The sequence below is a fragment of the Cryptotermes secundus genome, unplaced genomic scaffold (assembly GCF_002891405.2).
Source record: "Cryptotermes secundus unplaced genomic scaffold, Csec_1.0 scaffold2757, whole genome shotgun sequence".
In the NCBI taxonomy this organism is placed as follows: domain Eukaryota; kingdom Metazoa; phylum Arthropoda; class Insecta; order Blattodea; family Kalotermitidae; genus Cryptotermes; species Cryptotermes secundus.
This window is the reverse complement of record NW_019733375.1, coordinates 387,137-405,575: the sequence shown is the minus strand read 5'-3', so window position 1 is coordinate 405,575 and position 18,439 is coordinate 387,137. Positions and strand designations below refer to the sequence as shown.

Genomic DNA, 18,439 nt, shown 5'->3' with positions numbered 1-18,439 from the left:
TTAAGAGATTTAATTTGGGTAATGCTTGCTACCATTCAGTCCAGAACCTTTTTTCCTCTCATCTGCTGTCCAAAAACAGAATATACAGGGCTACCATGAATGATTCATTCGTTTTTAAAACGCTATATTTTCCAAAGTATTACACATACAAATACGATTGATATATAAAAAGAACCGTAAACTGACCAAGTTTGTATTATGTGCACCAGTTGGCAGCACAAGTTCAGTGCCTGTACAAAATGGCGACAAAGCAAGAAAAGAGGTTTTGTTTGTTGGAATATGCGAGAATTTCGACTGTTATAGCAGTGCAACGCGCATTCAAAAGAGAGTACGGAAAAGAACCATGTAAAAAAAGCATTTTGCGGTGGTATCGGCAATTTAAGGAAACTGGTTGTCTGTAAACGGAAAAGCACCGGACGACCAAATGTGCCAGATGAAACAGTGGAGAGTGAGGGAAAGTTTTGTGCGTAGTCCACAAAAATCAACGGTCCGAGCAAGCCACGAACTTGGACTACCGCAGCAAACTGTATGGAAGATTTTGCGACGACGGTTACATTTCAAACCGTACCGTATGCAGTTCCTGCAACAATTAAAACCGGAAGATTATGGCCGGCGCCTGGAATTTTGCGTCACAATGCAGGAAGCATTGGAGGATGAAGATTTCGCCGCCAGGTTGATATTCAGCGATGACTTGTGACTTCTTCCTTTGGGGGTACATTAAGGATCGTGTTTACGTACCCCCACTGCCAAGAAGACCAGTAGAGCTGAGGGAACGCATCGATGCTGCAGTGATGGAACATTGACAGGATGATGCTACAAAATGTGTTGAACGAGCTCGACTACCGCCTGGACGTGTGTCGTGTGACCCATGGGGCACACATAGAACATTTGTAGAGTGTGAAGAAAACTTGGTGAGTTTACGGTTCTTTTTATATATCAATCATATTTGTATGTGTAATGCTTTGGAAAATATAGCGTTTTAAATACGATTAAATCGTATATAGTAGCCCTGTATCAGAATATACAAAACTATAATTTTGCTTGAGGTTCTGTATGAGTGTGAAACTTGGTCTCTGACGTTAAAAGAGGAACATAGACTGAGGGTGTTTGAGAACAGGGTGTTGAGAATATTTGGACTGAAGAGGGATGAAGTGACAGCAGGTTGGAGAAACATAATGAGAGCTTCATAACTTGTACTCTTCTCCAAGTATAATTAGAATGATCAAGTGAAGGAGGATGAGATGGGCAGGGCATGTAGCACGAATGAGGGCGGAATGAAATGCATATAGGATATTGTTGGGAGAGCCAGAAATAAAGAGACCATTGGGAAGACCAAGGTGTATGTGAGTGGACAATATTAAAATGGATTTTAGAGAGATAGGATGAGTTGGTATGGATTGGATTGATCTGGCTGAGGATAGGGACCAGTGGAGGGATCTTGTGAACACGGTAATGAACCTTCAGGTTCCATAAAATGCTGGGAAGTTCTTGAATAGCTGCACAACCAGCGGCTTCTGAAGGACGGCTCAGCTTCTTGAAGTTAGTTAGGCTTTTCTTGAGTTCATTGGATTTTTACAAACATCTAATAAGATGTAACATACCAGTAATGCTCTAGACATGTACTTCATAGGTGCCCATGACTTTGACATTGACTGTCCTGACCCAGGTTTTTCATGGTTTTACTCAGTCCCTCCAGACCAATGCCAAGATGACACTAGAAATTAGACCATGACCTCTTCCTTCCACATCCTTTCCAATTCACTGTTCATTTATCATCCTGTCACTTGACACTACAGGACCATTAAATAAACTATAAAGGAACGTGATTCAGATTGCCACAGTAGGTGCCCAAGAGAAGTTAAAAAAACTTTGAGACAGGGGAGGTTGGATAGATCTGCAGTCAGGTTACACAGCAGCAAGCTATATACACCTGTCTCCATCTACCATCCTTCATGCCCACTGGCTCTCCCTCAGGTTATCACGACATATGTATATATGTTCCAAAGAGAGTACTTCTTGAGAAGCCAGAAGTTGCTCAGATACTCATGTAATTTCCTCATTTCATGAAGCCTCAAGATTCATCACTGTGTTCAGTACAGCCCACCACAGGTCCCTATAATAAGCCAGATGAATCCAGTCCTCATCCTCCCACCCCTTTGCCATTATCGAAGTAATCCATTCTTCCTAACTGTTTCTTTTCTTCATGTCTGCTACCAAAACTTTGTATGCACTTCTTTTTCTCCATGCATGTTACATGCCCTGCCCATCTAATTGACTACGACATCCTAATAAGATCCAGCATGGAATAGAAATTACAAAGTTCCTCATTACACAGTTTTCTCCCTCCTCCCATTACTGGCCACCCCCTTAGTTCCAAACATTCTCCTCAGCATCCTGTTCTCAAGTATCCTCGCTTTTCCCTCAGCTGCACACTCATACAGAACACCAGAAAGAATTATAGTTTTTTTATATTTCATATTTACATCTGTTCATAGATATTTTTAATTTCATAAAACCACTTAATAGACGTAACTAAAATATACTGATTTACACTATGATCTGTCATTCAAATTTAATTTGGTTTGATGGTGACAGACATGGCAGATGGTTTTCAAAGTGCACCTAGAGTTGAATCCATAATATAAAATACAGGTAACACTATGTTCTGTGTATTTTGTCTTGTGCATTTCTCAGCTTTTTGACGTACTTCGTCTACAGACGCTGTCTGAAGGTCAGTACTACATAAAGAGCCTACATACATTTTTTGGCATATCATCCTGGGTATTAATGGGAGAAGAAATGACCACAAACATTTTATGATGCTGTGCTGTCTGGATTATAGTGACATATGGTACAGTGGTTAATGAATTAAAAAGATTGGGAAGGGAGCAGCTGGGACCTAATCAAGATTTTCCTCTAGGGACTGAGGAAAATCATAAAAATAATTATTTGGAATCCTGGCTAAGATAAATTGTGTACAAATATTTGTAACATACAATGCTCATATTATGAATTCCGACAATTTTCCGGTTATATTCTTCAATCAGTTTTAATGCATATGACACGCATGCACACACCCACCTGCGCTCTCTTTCCCTCTATGTGTGTGTGTGTGTAGGGGGGGGATGATATTAAAATGGATTTTATAGAAATGTGATGGGGAGTTATGGACTGGATTCATCTGGCTCTGGATAGTCCTTGCTAACATGGTAATGAATAGTCAGGTTCCATAAAATGTTGGAAATTCCTGAATAGAGTTGGGTGACTGGTGCCTTCTCAAAAAAGAATCAGCTATATGGAGCTAAATTAGTTAGTTAGTTAGTCAGACTGTGACATAGATCAGGTGGGTTAGTCGCTGGCTTCCCACCCTGGTGGCCCAGGTTCAAGCCCAGTCCAGGTCATGTGGGATTTTTGGTGGACAAAGTGGCACCAGGGCAGGTTTTCTCCAGGTACTTTGGTTTCCCCTACCAATTTGCGTTCTGCCGATTTCTCCACAATCACCATCTGTCATCTGGAGCTGGTACAATAGGCTAGTAGTGGCCGCAGTACCAACTGGACTCAGTCTCACCCCATGACAAAATAATAATAGTTATTCAGTATTCTGTAAAATGTTATTCCCATATTTAGTAGGTCTGCTGTTTAGAGTTTGAAGATACAGTCTTTGGAGCATGAGATTATCTGCATAAAGTATTTAAAAATTCGGGTGCTGCCTCAAAGGGAACACACAGCATCTCCCCTACAAATCTCAGCTGGTTAATGCTGTTTAAGGATATGATTGGTGTTTATTATGGGAGTCGTACAGAATACACAAATACACTGCATTGGCAAAATGGAGACTTCTTTATGCTAATGTAGTATCCACCATCTGTTAAATGGTGAAGGTCTGCAGAATACTGTGGGCTGGCAGGAATGCCCTGAGTTCATGCGGTGGTGAGGTGCATAACTCACAGTGGCACTACAGTGTAGGACTTACCTCCACCTGCTCGCATTTTCTTGATGATGTCCTTTGCCTTCCTTTTGTACTCCTCTGTGGCTGGGAAGGCCGGGGTATGTCCCAGCTGGGGGCTGGAACTGTCCCCATATGCATTGTAAGGAGAGAACACAGCACTCTGGGATGTTGAGTCAAGGTTCCACACCTGCAAAGCAATATTAGTAATCCATCATTCTGGCAATAAAACTTGGGCCACATCACTGGACCTAGTCTTGAGACAGCTGAACTCAGAGTCACATCACTGGAACCTAATCCCTTAAAGCCACAGGCTGGATTACTGGTGTTTGATTCCTGTGAGGGTCAGGGAGGTGTTTTCTGTTTCCACGGCATCCAAAGTAATGGCTTCAACCAGTCCCTGCTGGGAGTAAAGCTGCCAGAGCAGGGAGTTGACCACTCACCTCCAGCTCACTGGTTCTTCAGAAAGCAGCGATGGCAACTAATGGAGGTTGTTTTAAAGCATTTTGTGATATATGAGATTGCTGAGGCAAGATGCTGGTACCTCCCTTCCCAGGTACATATCTCACAAGACCATTGTGCATTGTGCACTGGGTGCATTTGGAATTATTGTGCAAATTGTGAGATCCTAATCTTTGTGGTTGTCCCTGTGCCTAATTAATTAAGCACTAAGCCATGAAGGAATATTGGGGAGTGGAGGTATAACTCTATCATTCTTGACCTCGCCATTGGACGGAGATGAGTGGTGGCTTCACCCCCCAGTACCCACCAGATAAGAGGCTGGGTGGGCCCCAGATCTAGGTCCAGAAGTTATGGAGAAGAAAAAATCTTGTTCATACCAGGATTCGAACCTTGGCCGTCCAACCCACAGCCCATCGCTATACCGACTCCTGTTTGATCCTGATACAGGATCTAAAAATTGTATTTGATATGAATTGTTTAACATATGTACAATCAATATTTGTAAGATCTCAGATTCTCTCAGTGGTGGGATATAATTCTGCATAGTCCGGTGAAAGTCAACTATGTTTTGGTGGAACATGTTTGCCTCCGGCTGAAGAGCTAAAGAGTCAGCATGAGACAGGAGGCAAGCAGAGCATGCGCAATTTGGCGAATTTGTATTTAGATGCCTTCTATACAAACTTGGAAGTTAGAAGTGGACATATGTACAGTGAGGTAAATAAAAGGTAAACTTATCATTGTGGTTAATGAAGCATTGCCGTAAAGGCATAAGGGGGAGTGGAGGTGTATTTCCACCATTCTTGACCTGGTACTAGGGGGAAGTGAATGGTCAGCTTAACGCCTCGGGCGCTTTACCCCCCCCCCTCCACCCATTGTATAGGAGGCTGGGTGAATCCCAGAGCCAGTCTGGATGCTGTGGAATGGAGGAAAATCTCTATACCTTGCCGGGAATCGAACCCCGGCCGTCTAAAATGTCATTATATGGACTGTATGATTACGGCTCGTGGACATGTATGTGACGTGTTGGCTTATTACGAAAGTTTTCCCCTCCGTCGCTCTACGTGTCATTACCGTCACTGAATAGGAGAACTCGACGATGTTGAAGTAGTCGCCGTCGTTGAGGTCGTCGAGGATGGCCGTCATGGCTTCTTTCAGTTGCTCGATCTTCCTTCCGTCCATCGAGCCGCTGACGTCCAGAACGAAGACGACGCGCTTGTGCAGCGGCTTTAGGTCTGTCGGGGCGAAGAAGTGCACGAAGTAGCCATCATTAACCTGTAATTCAGTTTCAGATAGTAACAGTTGTAAAGTTGGCCCTGTGCCTAATTAATTGAGCACAATGCCATGAAGGCGTATGGGGGACTGGCTGTATAGCTTCACCATTCTTGACCTCGGCACTAGATGGGGGTGAGTGGCGAGCATCACGCCCCGGCCGCTTTACCGTCCTGCGAAAGTGTCCTTGGTACCCATTGGATATGTGACAGGGAAGGCCCAAGAGCCTAACTCGACACAGTGGAATGGAGTGGAGCGAAATCTCTTGCCTCTGGTGGGAATCGAAGCCTGGACGTCTAAGTAGTTACTATAGGATTCTGACGATGGTGGATAACACACAGAGATACTGGGTTCTCGGACTTTATCCATCGTCCTGGTTTTTTAAGATAACTAAGAAAAACACGACGTTTCGGAAACTGGATCTGTTTCCGTCCTCAGGTGAGGGTCCCCTCAGTCACAAGTCGGTACACCGACTGAGCTATCCCAGCTTAAAACGGTACTGCTCATTAATGAAATTAGTGGTTTGCGGTTTCTTTTACGACGTTTAATCATCCTTCCAGCCGCACTAGGCCCTGGGGTCGACTCAGCCTCTAACAGAAATGAGTACCAGGAATCTTCCTCGGGGTAAAGGGCAGCCGGTGCGTAAGGCTGACAACCTCACCACCGCTGTGAGCCGACTCTTTAGAAAATGTGTGAGCCTCGACGCCTCACAACCCTATGGGCCTCCACGGCCTGTTACAGTAAGAGCCTTACTTTTTTATGTCAATATCTCTCATTGGTTGAGAAAAAAGGGAAAGGACTTAGAAGGAAGCGGTCTTAGTCTTATCAAGGCATTATCCGGTCTGTTTCTGCTTAACATAGATGCTAATATCGTTTGCGTCTCCACGGCTGCTTTTGTCAAGTGGTATTTTCCCGAGGGGTTTGCAGCTGTGTTGTGCCCCCAAGCTCACATTCGGAGTTCCGCTCTAATATTATCCTCCCGTCCGTACCTAGGTATTCTGTGCGGTCATACTATAATTTTGTGTGTATTCCTGGTCCACTAAATGTGCTACGTGCCCCACCCATCGCATCCTTAATTTGATAATGTTAATGACATATGGTGAAAAGTGCGAGAACCTCAGCCTCCTGATTCTTCCTCTCTCCTTACTTTCAAACGTTCTCCGCAGCTTCAGGTATATTGTGGCGTGTAGAGCCGTTGCCGGTAGGTGGCCTCGGGTGGGAAAACGAAACAACATTCGCTGTTAGTAGGCAACAGATTTTTAATTAGCAAGTATAGGCGGCTGTTTCTAGGTACGCCTTTGCAAACAAACACGTTTCCATGGATATCGCTGGGGTAGCAATAGAAGAGCTGTGTTTCCTACGTGCCCGTGCCGAGGGGTTATAAGCATTAGGGCTCTGAGTCTTAGGAGGCGACGAATAGGGAAGTCTCGAATCTGGGACAGTTAATTATGGTTGCGAATCCCACGGGACTCGGATCCGAGAATGACTGCGCTGGCAACGACCAGCAGCAATTGTAAACGACAGACCCATCCGGTCGCCAGAGACAGCGCCCCGCTGACAGTAATAAGCTCCAGATGGGTGCTTTATTCCAAGATAGACTGGCCGACTGACCGTCGGCCGTAATATAAGACTCAGACTCAGCTGAGAGTCAGGCTGTGAAGAGAAGACTTTTTGTGTGATATCTGGAGTGTGTGATCCAGTTATAGTGCCCGCGTTAAACTCCGATACCAGGAAACGACAATATAGTGCAAATTGTAACAGGCTGAGAACACTAGTCTGTGTGAGAGAGCAGTCTGTGAAGTGTATTAACGAGTTGTATAAGCAGTCAATAAATCAAATCACCAATCCAAACCCCATCTATAGTCACACACACCTCTACACGTGAAGGGATTCACACATATACGTACAACACGAACACCACACAGCAAAGTCGCTTCACAGAAGCCGGTACCCCTCGCCCCCCCCCCAGGCTGATCGAAAAATTCCACACTATTTATGACACCCAAAGGTTCATTACCGTATTCACAAAAGAACGACACTCAAGGGTAAGGTAATTTCTTATATATTGTCCTGTAATACGGTTCGTAGGTGGACTGGATTTACTCGTATCTGGCTCAGAGACTTATCAGTGGGCTCTTGCGAACAGAGCAATGAACGTTTCAATTCCAAGGAACGGTTGAGAAAGCTACATAATGAGGGCCTTCACAATTTTTTGTCCTTGCCCGATATTACTAAGACGAAGCAGGAATGTAGCATGCATGCAAGGGAAGAGAAATTCGTACACAAATTTTGGTAGGAAAATGTGAAGGAAATGGACCACATATAAAACCTAGATACTGTAGCGCGTAGAGCCGTCGCTATGCAACGACTGCGAGATGGGCTGTTTCCGAGCAACGGTTCCGTAAACATGTTGTCGTTGCTAGGCAGCATATTCTTAATATTGCAACAGTTGGATTACGACAGTGGAAGAGCTGTGTTTTCTATTGTGAAGAGAGAATTTGAACCGGAGGCAGAGGAATAGCCACTGTTCTAGCCGTTACCAGGAAACGTCTAATAACAGACTTAGAACGCTAGACTATGTGCTCTAGTGAACTTTAAACTGTTGAAATGGCGATAATGATATAGTTCTTTGTAGTTCCGACCTGTAAGTGGTCAGTAAATCTATTCACCCATCCAAACCCCATCTATAGTCACGTACATGCTACGTAACAATATGCAGAGGACCGTAATATTAAAATAGATATTAAATAGGATGGAAGGGCGTGGACTGGATTCATCTGGCTCTCGATATGGGCCAATAGTGACATCCTGTAAACACGGTAGTGACCCTTCAGGTTCAATAAACTGCTGGGGATTTCTTGACGAGACGAGCAAGTGTTAGCTTCGGAAGCACTCTGCTGCGTGGCGTAAATTAGGTAACTTGGTAAGATCCGTGACTCTCCTGTCACCAAGCCAGTGGGTGCATTACCACTTCGGGACGGAACTCACCAGAACCTCGCCTGCTTGAGGGTCCCTCTCCACGTCATATTGCACCACGAACTGTCCACTGAGTCCTGCTCCTTCCTTCTTATCCCCAAACTTCTTGGCCAACTCTCGCTGCTGCTCCACCGATGGAGAGAACCACACCTGTGCCTCCGTGGAACTTGGTCGTTCGATCTTCGCCAGAGAGTTGACTGCAAAACATAGATGAGGAGAAGTTGCCTCAAGCAATTTATTTATTCATTGAGTTACATATTTCTTTCTTTATTTGTGATGACCAGGGCCCGGATTTTGATGACATTTCATATTTCTTTCCTTGTAGCTTATGCGATGCCCGTAAATGTATACACTTGGTCGTCGACTTACTACCGACTTCCGTTCTGACTGACTGGTCGTAAGTCGATGTGGTCGTATGTCGGCCATATATTTATTAACAGTATTTTTTAACCTTTCTAACTTTTTTTTATCATCTCTATAATTTATTTTTTAAAACTTTTACATTTTAATCATCTTTTTTTTTTTTTTTTGTGGTCGTAAGTGCGGCCGGTCGTAAGTCCACCACCAAGTGTCTTATTTTATTGCAATTGGGTGTTCACCCAGTGGCAGTAGAACTTACACTGATACAGACAAGGAACGTTTATAAGGGAATACAAAACAAAATACGTACATACAATAAGGTACACATAGTGCAAATCCAAACATATAAAGTTATAAAAGGGCACGTGCTTGTGTTCGTTTCACTGCGCTCGAACAAGGACTCTTCACATTACTTCATTTGATTCATTTGACTCCGCCTAAGGCCTCTTTCTAACTGTTTAGCTTACAGGGGAAAGACGCTAGTATCCTCTATGGCCCTATTTACAAAGGAATATTTGCCAACATCTGTTCTTTGTTTCCTGCTTCTAACTTTCCAAGTATGATATTCTCTACTCCGGTAGCACGGTTGAAGCAGGCTGTCCCCTATCGCTCTCCAAGCCGGTCTCCTGGTGTACGCCTTGTAAAGGGCTATCAGTCTACGCTGTGACAGAGTTTCCCAACCAGATTCATCTGTAGGATTGTTACAGAAATGTAACTTTTATAGGGCAATTTTGCTCACTTTTCATTTTTAAGTTTTATGTCATTTTTTTTTTCGGTTTGGGGGTAATTTTTCAGTAAATTTTTGGACTTTTAAGGGTTTTTGTTATTTTAGCCATTTTAGGGAATTTTTCTTCACATGTTTTCAGAAATGTGAATAATATGCAAGTAAAGTGTTCTTTCTCATTACCTGCCTCTACAAAGGCGGCCTGCAGCTGCACCCCAAATGCCTGCGACCACAGTGTGCAATAAGATGATGTAATCCTGTCCCGTCCTTTCCATTCGTTTTGCGGAAAGTCCTGACATTACATATCATAAAACATTTTAAGCTGGCAGCAGGGTACCACAGCGGTCACTCACACTGCGGTCCTTTCCAAGCTTTGTGCAAAGCAATTTGCCTAGTTACAAATATTTCTAGCCGGAATCCCTCGCTTTTTATGACATACTGTTGCTCGGTAGAACTCCGTCTGTCTTCAGTTTCTCGCCCTTGACCGTACAAAGCTGGAACCCAAAAGTTCATTACCGTGTTCGGAAGAGTCCTCCATTGGTCCCTTTCCTGAGACAGATCAGTCTAATACTCTAATGCATACCACTCCATCCTAACTAAAATCCACTTTAATATTATCCTATCATCTTCCTAGTGGTCTCCCTCCTTCTGGCTTTTCAATCATAATCCTGTACGCATTACTCTTCTCTTCCATGCATGCTACAAGTCCTTCCCATCTCATCCTTCTTGACATCATCATTCTAATTATGCTTGCTGAGGAGCACAGGTTATGAAGTTGTTGTTGTTATTGGAGAGGGTGGGTTTCCCCATGCACTTAGACCAGATATTGGTCCATTGTGCGTCCCCCTGTGATATTCTACCGGTCTCTATACCCTACCGCTACTGGTGAGTGCCATCAGTCCCGACTCAGCCAGCGAGTTCGGCTTCTACTGGCTCAGCGGTATCTCGATGCTTCCCCCATCTACCAGAGGCGTTAGAAACTACTGTTGGGCGGGAAATACACAGGTTATGAAGTTCCTCATTATGGAGTTTTCTGCAATCTCCCGTCACTTAACCTCTCTTCGGTCAAATATTCTCAACACCCTGTTCTCAAACACCCTCAGTCTATGTTCCTCCCTTAATGTCAGAGACCAAGTTTCACACCCATACAAAACCACAGGCAAAAAGCAGAGAAAAATTGACCCTTATAAAGGTCGTTGAAGGCCCGCTATTTTAAGTACCTTAGATGTTCATTTTGGTCGACTGTTCTATACTGTTTGCCTCTGTCTCTTCAAATTTAGCTGTCGCAAATCATAATGTGGATAAGATTTGAGGCTTTCACGGCGGTGACTATGAAGAAAGCAGTCTTCTGGGCTTTGGCGCCGTGTATATGTGGTGTTAACCGACGTTTCGGAGGAACGTATCGCCCCCATCTTCAGGGTTGAAGAAAAAGTATAGGTAAATCTGCAAGCGACAACACCGTGAGACACGGTAACGCAGACTGCTTTCTTCATAATGTGGATACTTCAACCATCTCCTACTTTTCCTTACTTTCGAAGCCCCTCTTAGCCACCGTTACTTGATCCCTCCTAACAGCGTGCCCCAAACATTCCAACCCCATAATCACAAGGCATAAAACTCCACATCTTTAAGCTGACCGTTACACCACGGTAAAGGAAAAAAGGTAAGGTAAAGCTATCCCTGTAACAGGGCATGGAGGCCTATAGGGTTGTGAGACGTCGAGACTCACACATTTTCTGGACAATCGGCTCACAGAGGACAGTGAGGTTGTCAGCCTTGCGCGCAGGCTGTCCCTTTACCCCCAGGATGATCCCTGGTACTCATTTCTGTTAGAGGCTGAGTCGACCCCAGGGCCATAGTGTGGCTGGAAGGCTTAGATAAATTGAAAAAACCAATGGGAAATTCTTGAGTAGCTGCAGAATTGGTAGCTCCTCCAGAAGGGCTCAGCTCCATGAGTAAGTAAGTAATACGTACACCATGACCGAGCAAAAATCGAGAATTCTCATGATGGGGGGTACTCATGTTTGCTTCGTTTACGGGATGTGTAGGGTTCAAATCTCGATGCGGAGACCGTGTATCTTAACTCTGGGTTTCAATGGTTTCCGTCAATTCCTTCCCCACTTCTTCCAGTTCATTGTTGATTAATCATAGAATTTGAAGCGTCTTTGAGCTTGCATCAACATCACAATTATTCAGTGTCACAAGCTTTGTGAAAGATGACAGTGCATCATGCAACCTTTAACCGATGCTCGCTGGGAGCGATAGACTGGAGGCATTTTTGAACGCACGGGCATCTTTCTTCCGTGAGGTTTCCTGATCAAGACGCGATGTACGCTCAAAGATGTTTCAGTCAGTCTGTTACAACCGACACNCTGCTTGGGGGGGGGGGGTAATATTGGTCAGTCATTTATTTACAAATGGATTAAATAAGATATGTGCAGAGTATAAATCCTGTACTTAAACACCCGCGCCAATCCATGTCTTTTTGCAGCTCCCGGATTTCCGAAACTGATTATGTTGAGCCGCAGTTAAGTCTGGCCACATCTGGTATACAGTCTAGGTATTGACAGCTTTGTTTATCAAACCGTACACAGCATAAGATATGAGACTAAGGTCAACTGCCTTATACCTTTATTGTCCTGGTCAGGGTCTATCTCGTTTCCGGAACGCAGTTCCGGAACCCGAAGCGTCGTCATGTTCCTACGCTCGCTGATGGACACGTGGACCTGCAAGTCTCTGACCTCTTGCCCGGGGTGCAGGTTGATCACGTGAGTGTACTGCCCCAGTCTTCGCGTCAGAAGCTCCTCATACGTCAGGTTGAATGTCGCTTTCTTCTGGGGCTCGACGTTCACGGACACTGTGAAGCGATTCGATTCCCGTGCGCTGTAAGTTTGCTTGCTTCAGTTTTACAACAGAGGAATTGGCTCTGGCTTCATGGCGCCAGTAACTTCAAGCAAGAAACATGTTAGGGGGTTCACAATGAAAGTTCTAAGAATGACCCTTTCAGCTTCTCCAGGTCTGTCTGTCCGCATGTAACAACTCCAGAACAGCTGGATAGTTTGCATCAAATTTATTTTTGGGGGGGTCATTAAAATTTGTGGATATGTTCCAGTTTCACTTGAACTTGGACAATAGCGGGCGTTTTATACGGGGACGTACATGGAATTTTTGAGCAGATATCAAGAACAATTCTGTGAATGCATATTGGCCCGAAAAATATTTGCAACAGAATATAAAGGCTGCTGAAACATTTCGTTCTTAAGTCTTACGGTTTTCGATATAATTAAACAAAAATTATATTTATGCTGTTCCAGCTCGTAACTCGAGAACCTTTGGGCTGATTTTGGTAGAAATTTACATCCACTGGTAACCAGGGTGCGTCATACGTTGTGTAGGCGAACTTACGGAAGGCAAGCCCTGTGGAAGTGTGTTTTAATTTCCCGCCGGTGTATGAATGCCGGAAGTATGCTGAAGATGGAATCTAGTGACTTTCTGACGATGCCGTAGCGGTCTGCGTCACGGACTGACAGCTTTATTATTCACTTCCAGATTACTTGAGGCGTGAAGCACAGTGCTTGTGCTTCTTCCAGTGCAGGTATCGCCCCTATGGTCTGACGGTTACTGGATACACGGCAACGTGGATCGAAGCCAGTCACCGTCACAGGAAGTGAAAATAAAGCAAATTGTCACGATGGCAATCAGTTACCGGAAGGTGGGAACAGATCAAACTTCCGATATCCTTATTGGCATGTATACACAGTTACACAGATATACATAAGGCGTTCCTAGTTAACCCAGTTTTCTTATTTAAAAAGGGCTTATGAGATCACCTTGCTGTCTGTGTGCCCCCTAATTTTTCATTTTCTATGCACTCCGTGTCGTACAAAGGCAAATAGGCGATTAGTTCTTCCCAGAACTTCTTGTGCATGTTATAAGATTACCTTACTGTCCGTCCATGTCCTCTCCCTCCCCTTAATTTCTGAAGTTTACAAGGCCTGTGCCTGTGTGTCCCCATATCGTTTCCAGGCAAAGAGCCGCCTGTATGTCTGCCCCTAATTTTTAAGATTTCTATGCAGTACGTGTCGTATCAAAGGAAAGTAGGCTATTAGTTCTTCCCATAACTTCTTGTTTTACTTTGTGAAGACAACCCAATAATCGTATATGCTCGTAACAAAATAAATCGTGCATAATTTGTACGCCCAGTCTCCAGGGTGAGGTAAAACTGTCCCTGCGCCATGAAGGCTACTGGGAAATAAGTAGACCCACGTTTTGACTTCGCACTAATTTAAGGTGAGTGGACAGTTTCACGCCCTGGCCACTTTACCCCAAGGGAAAGACCTCCGGGTACCCATTGGATAGGAGGCCGGGTAGTTCAGAGAGCCGTTCTGGACGACGTGGAGAGAAGGAAATGCTTGCCCCTACCGGGACTCGAACTCCGACCCCTCGATCATCCAACCCTTAACCAGTCGCTATACCGACTGGGCTAAAACTGGCTCAGAAATTAATTAGATAAAGTGACCGCTTATTAAACACCTGACAGATGAGACTTTCTGGCAAAATTCATGTTGTGGTTTTCCGGGCTATGACGCCGTGTCACCGAGCAAGTCAACCTGATCCTTAATGCTTACTTGTGCTCAGAAGGTAACCAGTTCGAATCTCGGCCAGGAACCTATTACCTTGACTGAGATTTTGTGGTTTTTCGGAGCCGCTCCAGGCATATGGCCAAACAGTGTTTTAAATTAGGTCACGGCCACTTCCTTCTCCATCCTTTCCATTCATTATTCACGATCATAAATCATTCGGCGCTGTATAGTGTGAGTTCGCTTAGTGGGGGGTGGAGTCCAACTAGGCCCACTCGGCACGGCGGCCACTGATTGGCCTATTGTATCCTGCCCCGGGTGATTATAATGGAGATTTTGGTGGAATGAATATTGGCAGGGGAAACCGAAGTACTCGGAGAAAACCTGCCCCAGCACCTCTTTGTCCACCACAAATCCCACTTGAGCAGACCCGGGATCGAACCCGGGCCGCCGCGGTGGGAAGTCACCGACTAACCGCTTGAGCTATGGCGCGGCCTATAGTCTGAGTTACTGACAGCGTCATTAGATAATAATTATACGGCATGTAGTCTGGTAACAGGGTACAAACGTTTCGAAGTAAAATACTGTCTCCATCTTCAGGGATACAGCATGTAATTCTTACCTAGAAACGGAGGCAGCATATTCCTATGAAACGCTGATACCGGCGTACAGACTAACAAGATGTCACAATCTAAATATCTGACAGATTGATCGGTTGCACTGTAATGTTTACCTGACTTCAGTGTTGCCATGCTGAACTTACCTGAGAGCCACGTGTGCCGCAGTGTGCCCGCTAGCCACAGCTTGCTCGTACTCTCGCTTTGCTGCCTCTTTCTCTCTCACGTATGCTTCATACACTTTTCCGTCCACCTCGCTGAAACAGGGGAGCAGAGGAGGACCTCAAGAAACCGGACTGCTGGCTAGAGGTCACAGGTCAGGGTCAGTCGGCCATTTCGACACAAGTTTTCCTGGTTTTCGCCTGCCTCCAAGCAAATTCTGAGGTGCTTCCCAAATCCCAAGTGGCTACTGCGTGCTTCTCATGCGGCCCTCCCTGCTTATCATCAGATATAACCCAGAGGCCCCAAATTACTTTGCCACAATCACAGTTCACTTACTTGCGAATTTATACAAGTATTTTGAAAAAAGTAAATATTTTAGTCGATTGCGCCTCTCGATCCAGTAATCAGATGAATGAGACACTAACACAATTATTTAATGTAACAATGAGATGGAAGTTTTGAAATTACACAATTTCGGGTTTCCATAGCAACACACTGTCGAGTGTCAACATAAGTTACGTAACACGTCACGAACGAGCGAAGAGTCTTTTTATTTTATCGTGTCTATTCTGTGATTATTCATAATATTTTGATGTGTATATGTAAAGCGTAGTGTGCTGTGAAGATTTAAGATGGACTATTTGTGCATGTTTTTCGTGGTAGTTGGCGTTAAACGTCATTCTCGACGCACCATTCGATAACATGTGAGACTGGAAAGGAATACGGGAGGAAGCAAGAGAAGTTAATAATAGGACAATTTGTATAGCAAGTGACGAGATTTCCCGTTCAGGTCTCAACCGGTGTTACAATGGCTTCCTTGTCCTGGATATCAGCTCCGCGGACAGAGTTCTGTTATGCAAATTCCTTTTGAAGTTAATGAAATTAGCACCAATTGACACTTTACTATATGCACCACTTTCCTTAACGTTAGAAAAATGTCAGCATTTTGTCGAAATAGTGTATTTATGTGTTCCGTACGGTACTCACAACAAACAGCGACTGTTTCCCTAAGCAGCACTAACCGGTTGGGCTCTGTAGCGGAGCCGTAATGTGTTTCTTGTGAGGTAGGAATTTATTATGTAAGAAATATTCTGGTGAAATTCATGTTTCGAATTAGTTGAACCAGGATTTCATCAAACTAATATTTAAATATTCACTTTCTACTTGGAAGAAACACTATAGCTTTGTCACAAGGACCAACCGGTTAATGACGTTTAGGAAAAAAATCGCCGTTTACTGTGAGACCATACGGAACAAACAAATTCTGTGGGCAGAATGGTTTTAAAGCAGGTGGTACTAATGGTAACGGCTTTTATACAACGGGGGGGGGGGAAGGATGAAAGATTTCTCAGTGTGATATATAGCACAGAATCCGTCTATTTTTGCACCGTTGTGTTACATAGCAAGTGGTCAGTAAAACTATGAAAAAGTAAAAAGTAAAGCTATACCGCGCCATAGCTCAAGCGGTTGGTCGCTGGCTTCCCACCGCGGCGGCCCGGGTTCAATCCCAGGTCATGTGACGTGGGATTTGTGGTGAACAAAGTGGCACTGGGGCAGGTTTTCTTCGAGTACTTCGGTTTCCCCTGCCAATTCTCATTCCACCGACTGTGCACACTAATCATCTATCATTCGGGGCTGGTACAATAGGCCAAATAAGGGGCGACGTACCAAGTGGACTCAGTCCGACCCCACTTCAAGAAAATTATAAAAACTCTCCTGAGGAACCAATTCCAGTAAATCTTGAAATCTGACCACAGTGAGAGCAAACTGGTGAAGTACTGTACTGAGGTGGATGCCAGACAAATCGCATGACTCCGTTTAGCTTTTGGAAATGGCATTCAGCGCCCTCTGTTCTCTTCAAAAAAGAAAACCAGCTATAAAACTGGTTGAAGGGTATTTTAAAGCGAAATTTTCAAGTGACAGTGAGAACGGCATAAAGCACTTCTCATGCTTTAACCCATAACATAAAGAGGAAATTTGTATAAAAATTCTATGATCCTGAATTTTAAGGGATTAGTTCATAACCACAAACGTTAAATGTTGACGAAACCGACTTAATCGACAGGCCAAGACATACAGAGCAAAACGACATGAAGGGAAAACTGTAAGTGGATATGCTCAGGAGGGGTGAGAGGGGATGTTTGAATTCAATGTGTGAATCCCGTTGTCACGAGCCCCCTAAGGGATGGGGCACGACCAGGTTCTGTCTCAGCTAGCCACTCTGGGTGGGTGCAAACGGACAATTTTACCAATATTTGAAACTTACTCCCGAAGACCCAGTGTTGCAGAGCATGACACCCAATACGAATGTAAAAATTACTGAGAAGGCATGAAAAACAAATCGTATCGCAGTTTTGTGTGTACTGCCTCAACACATGGTATCGCGTCCAACCTTTGATTTAGGGTTCATGTTCTTATATAGGAATCCCATTTGTTCTGACACACGTCTTTGAGTTCTTTGACTTCTATGTAACTTTTTCGTTGTCTTATTAATTTTCTTGTAGTTAAAAGTAACGTACGCGTTAAACATATTCTCTTTTTCAGCTTAAAATGTGTCCTTTTCTTTTTGAAGTAGTTGCTTCCTTCCACAAAGGTTTTCATATTCGCCGACTTTACCCTACTCTTTATTCATCATCATTAAGTAACTTCACCGATTAGGCAATTCGATGTGCCCCGACTTCAAGGCCAAAACCGGCTCTTTCGGTACTGTTATGCACTCCTTATTGGAAAACACTAAAGAATTGAAAATGGTGCCAGTACTGTATACATTGAATTCAGCCCTTCAGTTTTGTTTCTAATTCTCCTCCAAGTGCGAATAATTCTTGTCTAGTTCATTTATAGAGAAAATTCACCCAGCCAACATTTGTTCCGAGCGCCCAAAACGTGCGTCCCAAGGTGAATAATTACTGAAAGAGCTCACATCCTTCAGGGAGTTACTCACATGAGGAAACCGGAGATGAATGCAGTCTCTGGTAGAACCACGCTGAAGAATACTTCTTGCGACTTGTTGGCGGGGTTGGCAAGCCTGCTGTTGACCACGGTCCTGGCGTATCGGGATTTTATCTGAGATTCCACTCTCAGGCTGTATATTTCCGGCTTGGGCAGTCTTGGAGGCTCCTGAAGCAAAGAGATGCCCCGCTAGACTATTTATTAGCGTTGAGGACCCTAAAGCAAAGATGCACCGCTAGACTTATTTATTAGCGTTGAGGACCCTGAAGCAAAGATGCACCGCTAGACTTATTTATTGCCGTTGAGGACCCTGAAGCAAAGAGATGCCCCGCTAGACTATTTATTAGCGTTGAGGACCCTGAAGCAAAGAGATGCCCCGCTAGATATTAGCGTT

At 44.3% G+C, this 18,439-nt stretch overlaps 1 protein-coding gene across 2 annotated transcripts in view; it reads right to left on the bottom strand.

The window, feature by feature from the left end:
* The window catches only part of LOC111868149 (inter-alpha-trypsin inhibitor heavy chain H4), a 50,391-nt gene that overhangs the window by 17,881 nt on the left and 14,071 nt on the right, over window positions 1-18,439 (bottom strand). For both annotated transcript variants that reach the window (XM_023858573.1, XM_023858574.1), the window contains exons 3-8: window positions 18,038-18,213; window positions 15,081-15,191; window positions 12,367-12,620; window positions 8,666-8,850; window positions 5,480-5,680; window positions 3,974-4,136 (exon numbers count right to left, since the gene is read on the bottom strand). In XM_023858573.1, coding sequence (XP_023714341.1) covers window positions 3,974-4,136; window positions 5,480-5,680; window positions 8,666-8,850; window positions 12,367-12,620; window positions 15,081-15,191; window positions 18,038-18,213 — 1,090 coding nt within the window. The remainder of the gene's footprint in view (window positions 1-3,973; window positions 4,137-5,479; window positions 5,681-8,665; window positions 8,851-12,366; window positions 12,621-15,080; window positions 15,192-18,037; window positions 18,214-18,439) is intronic.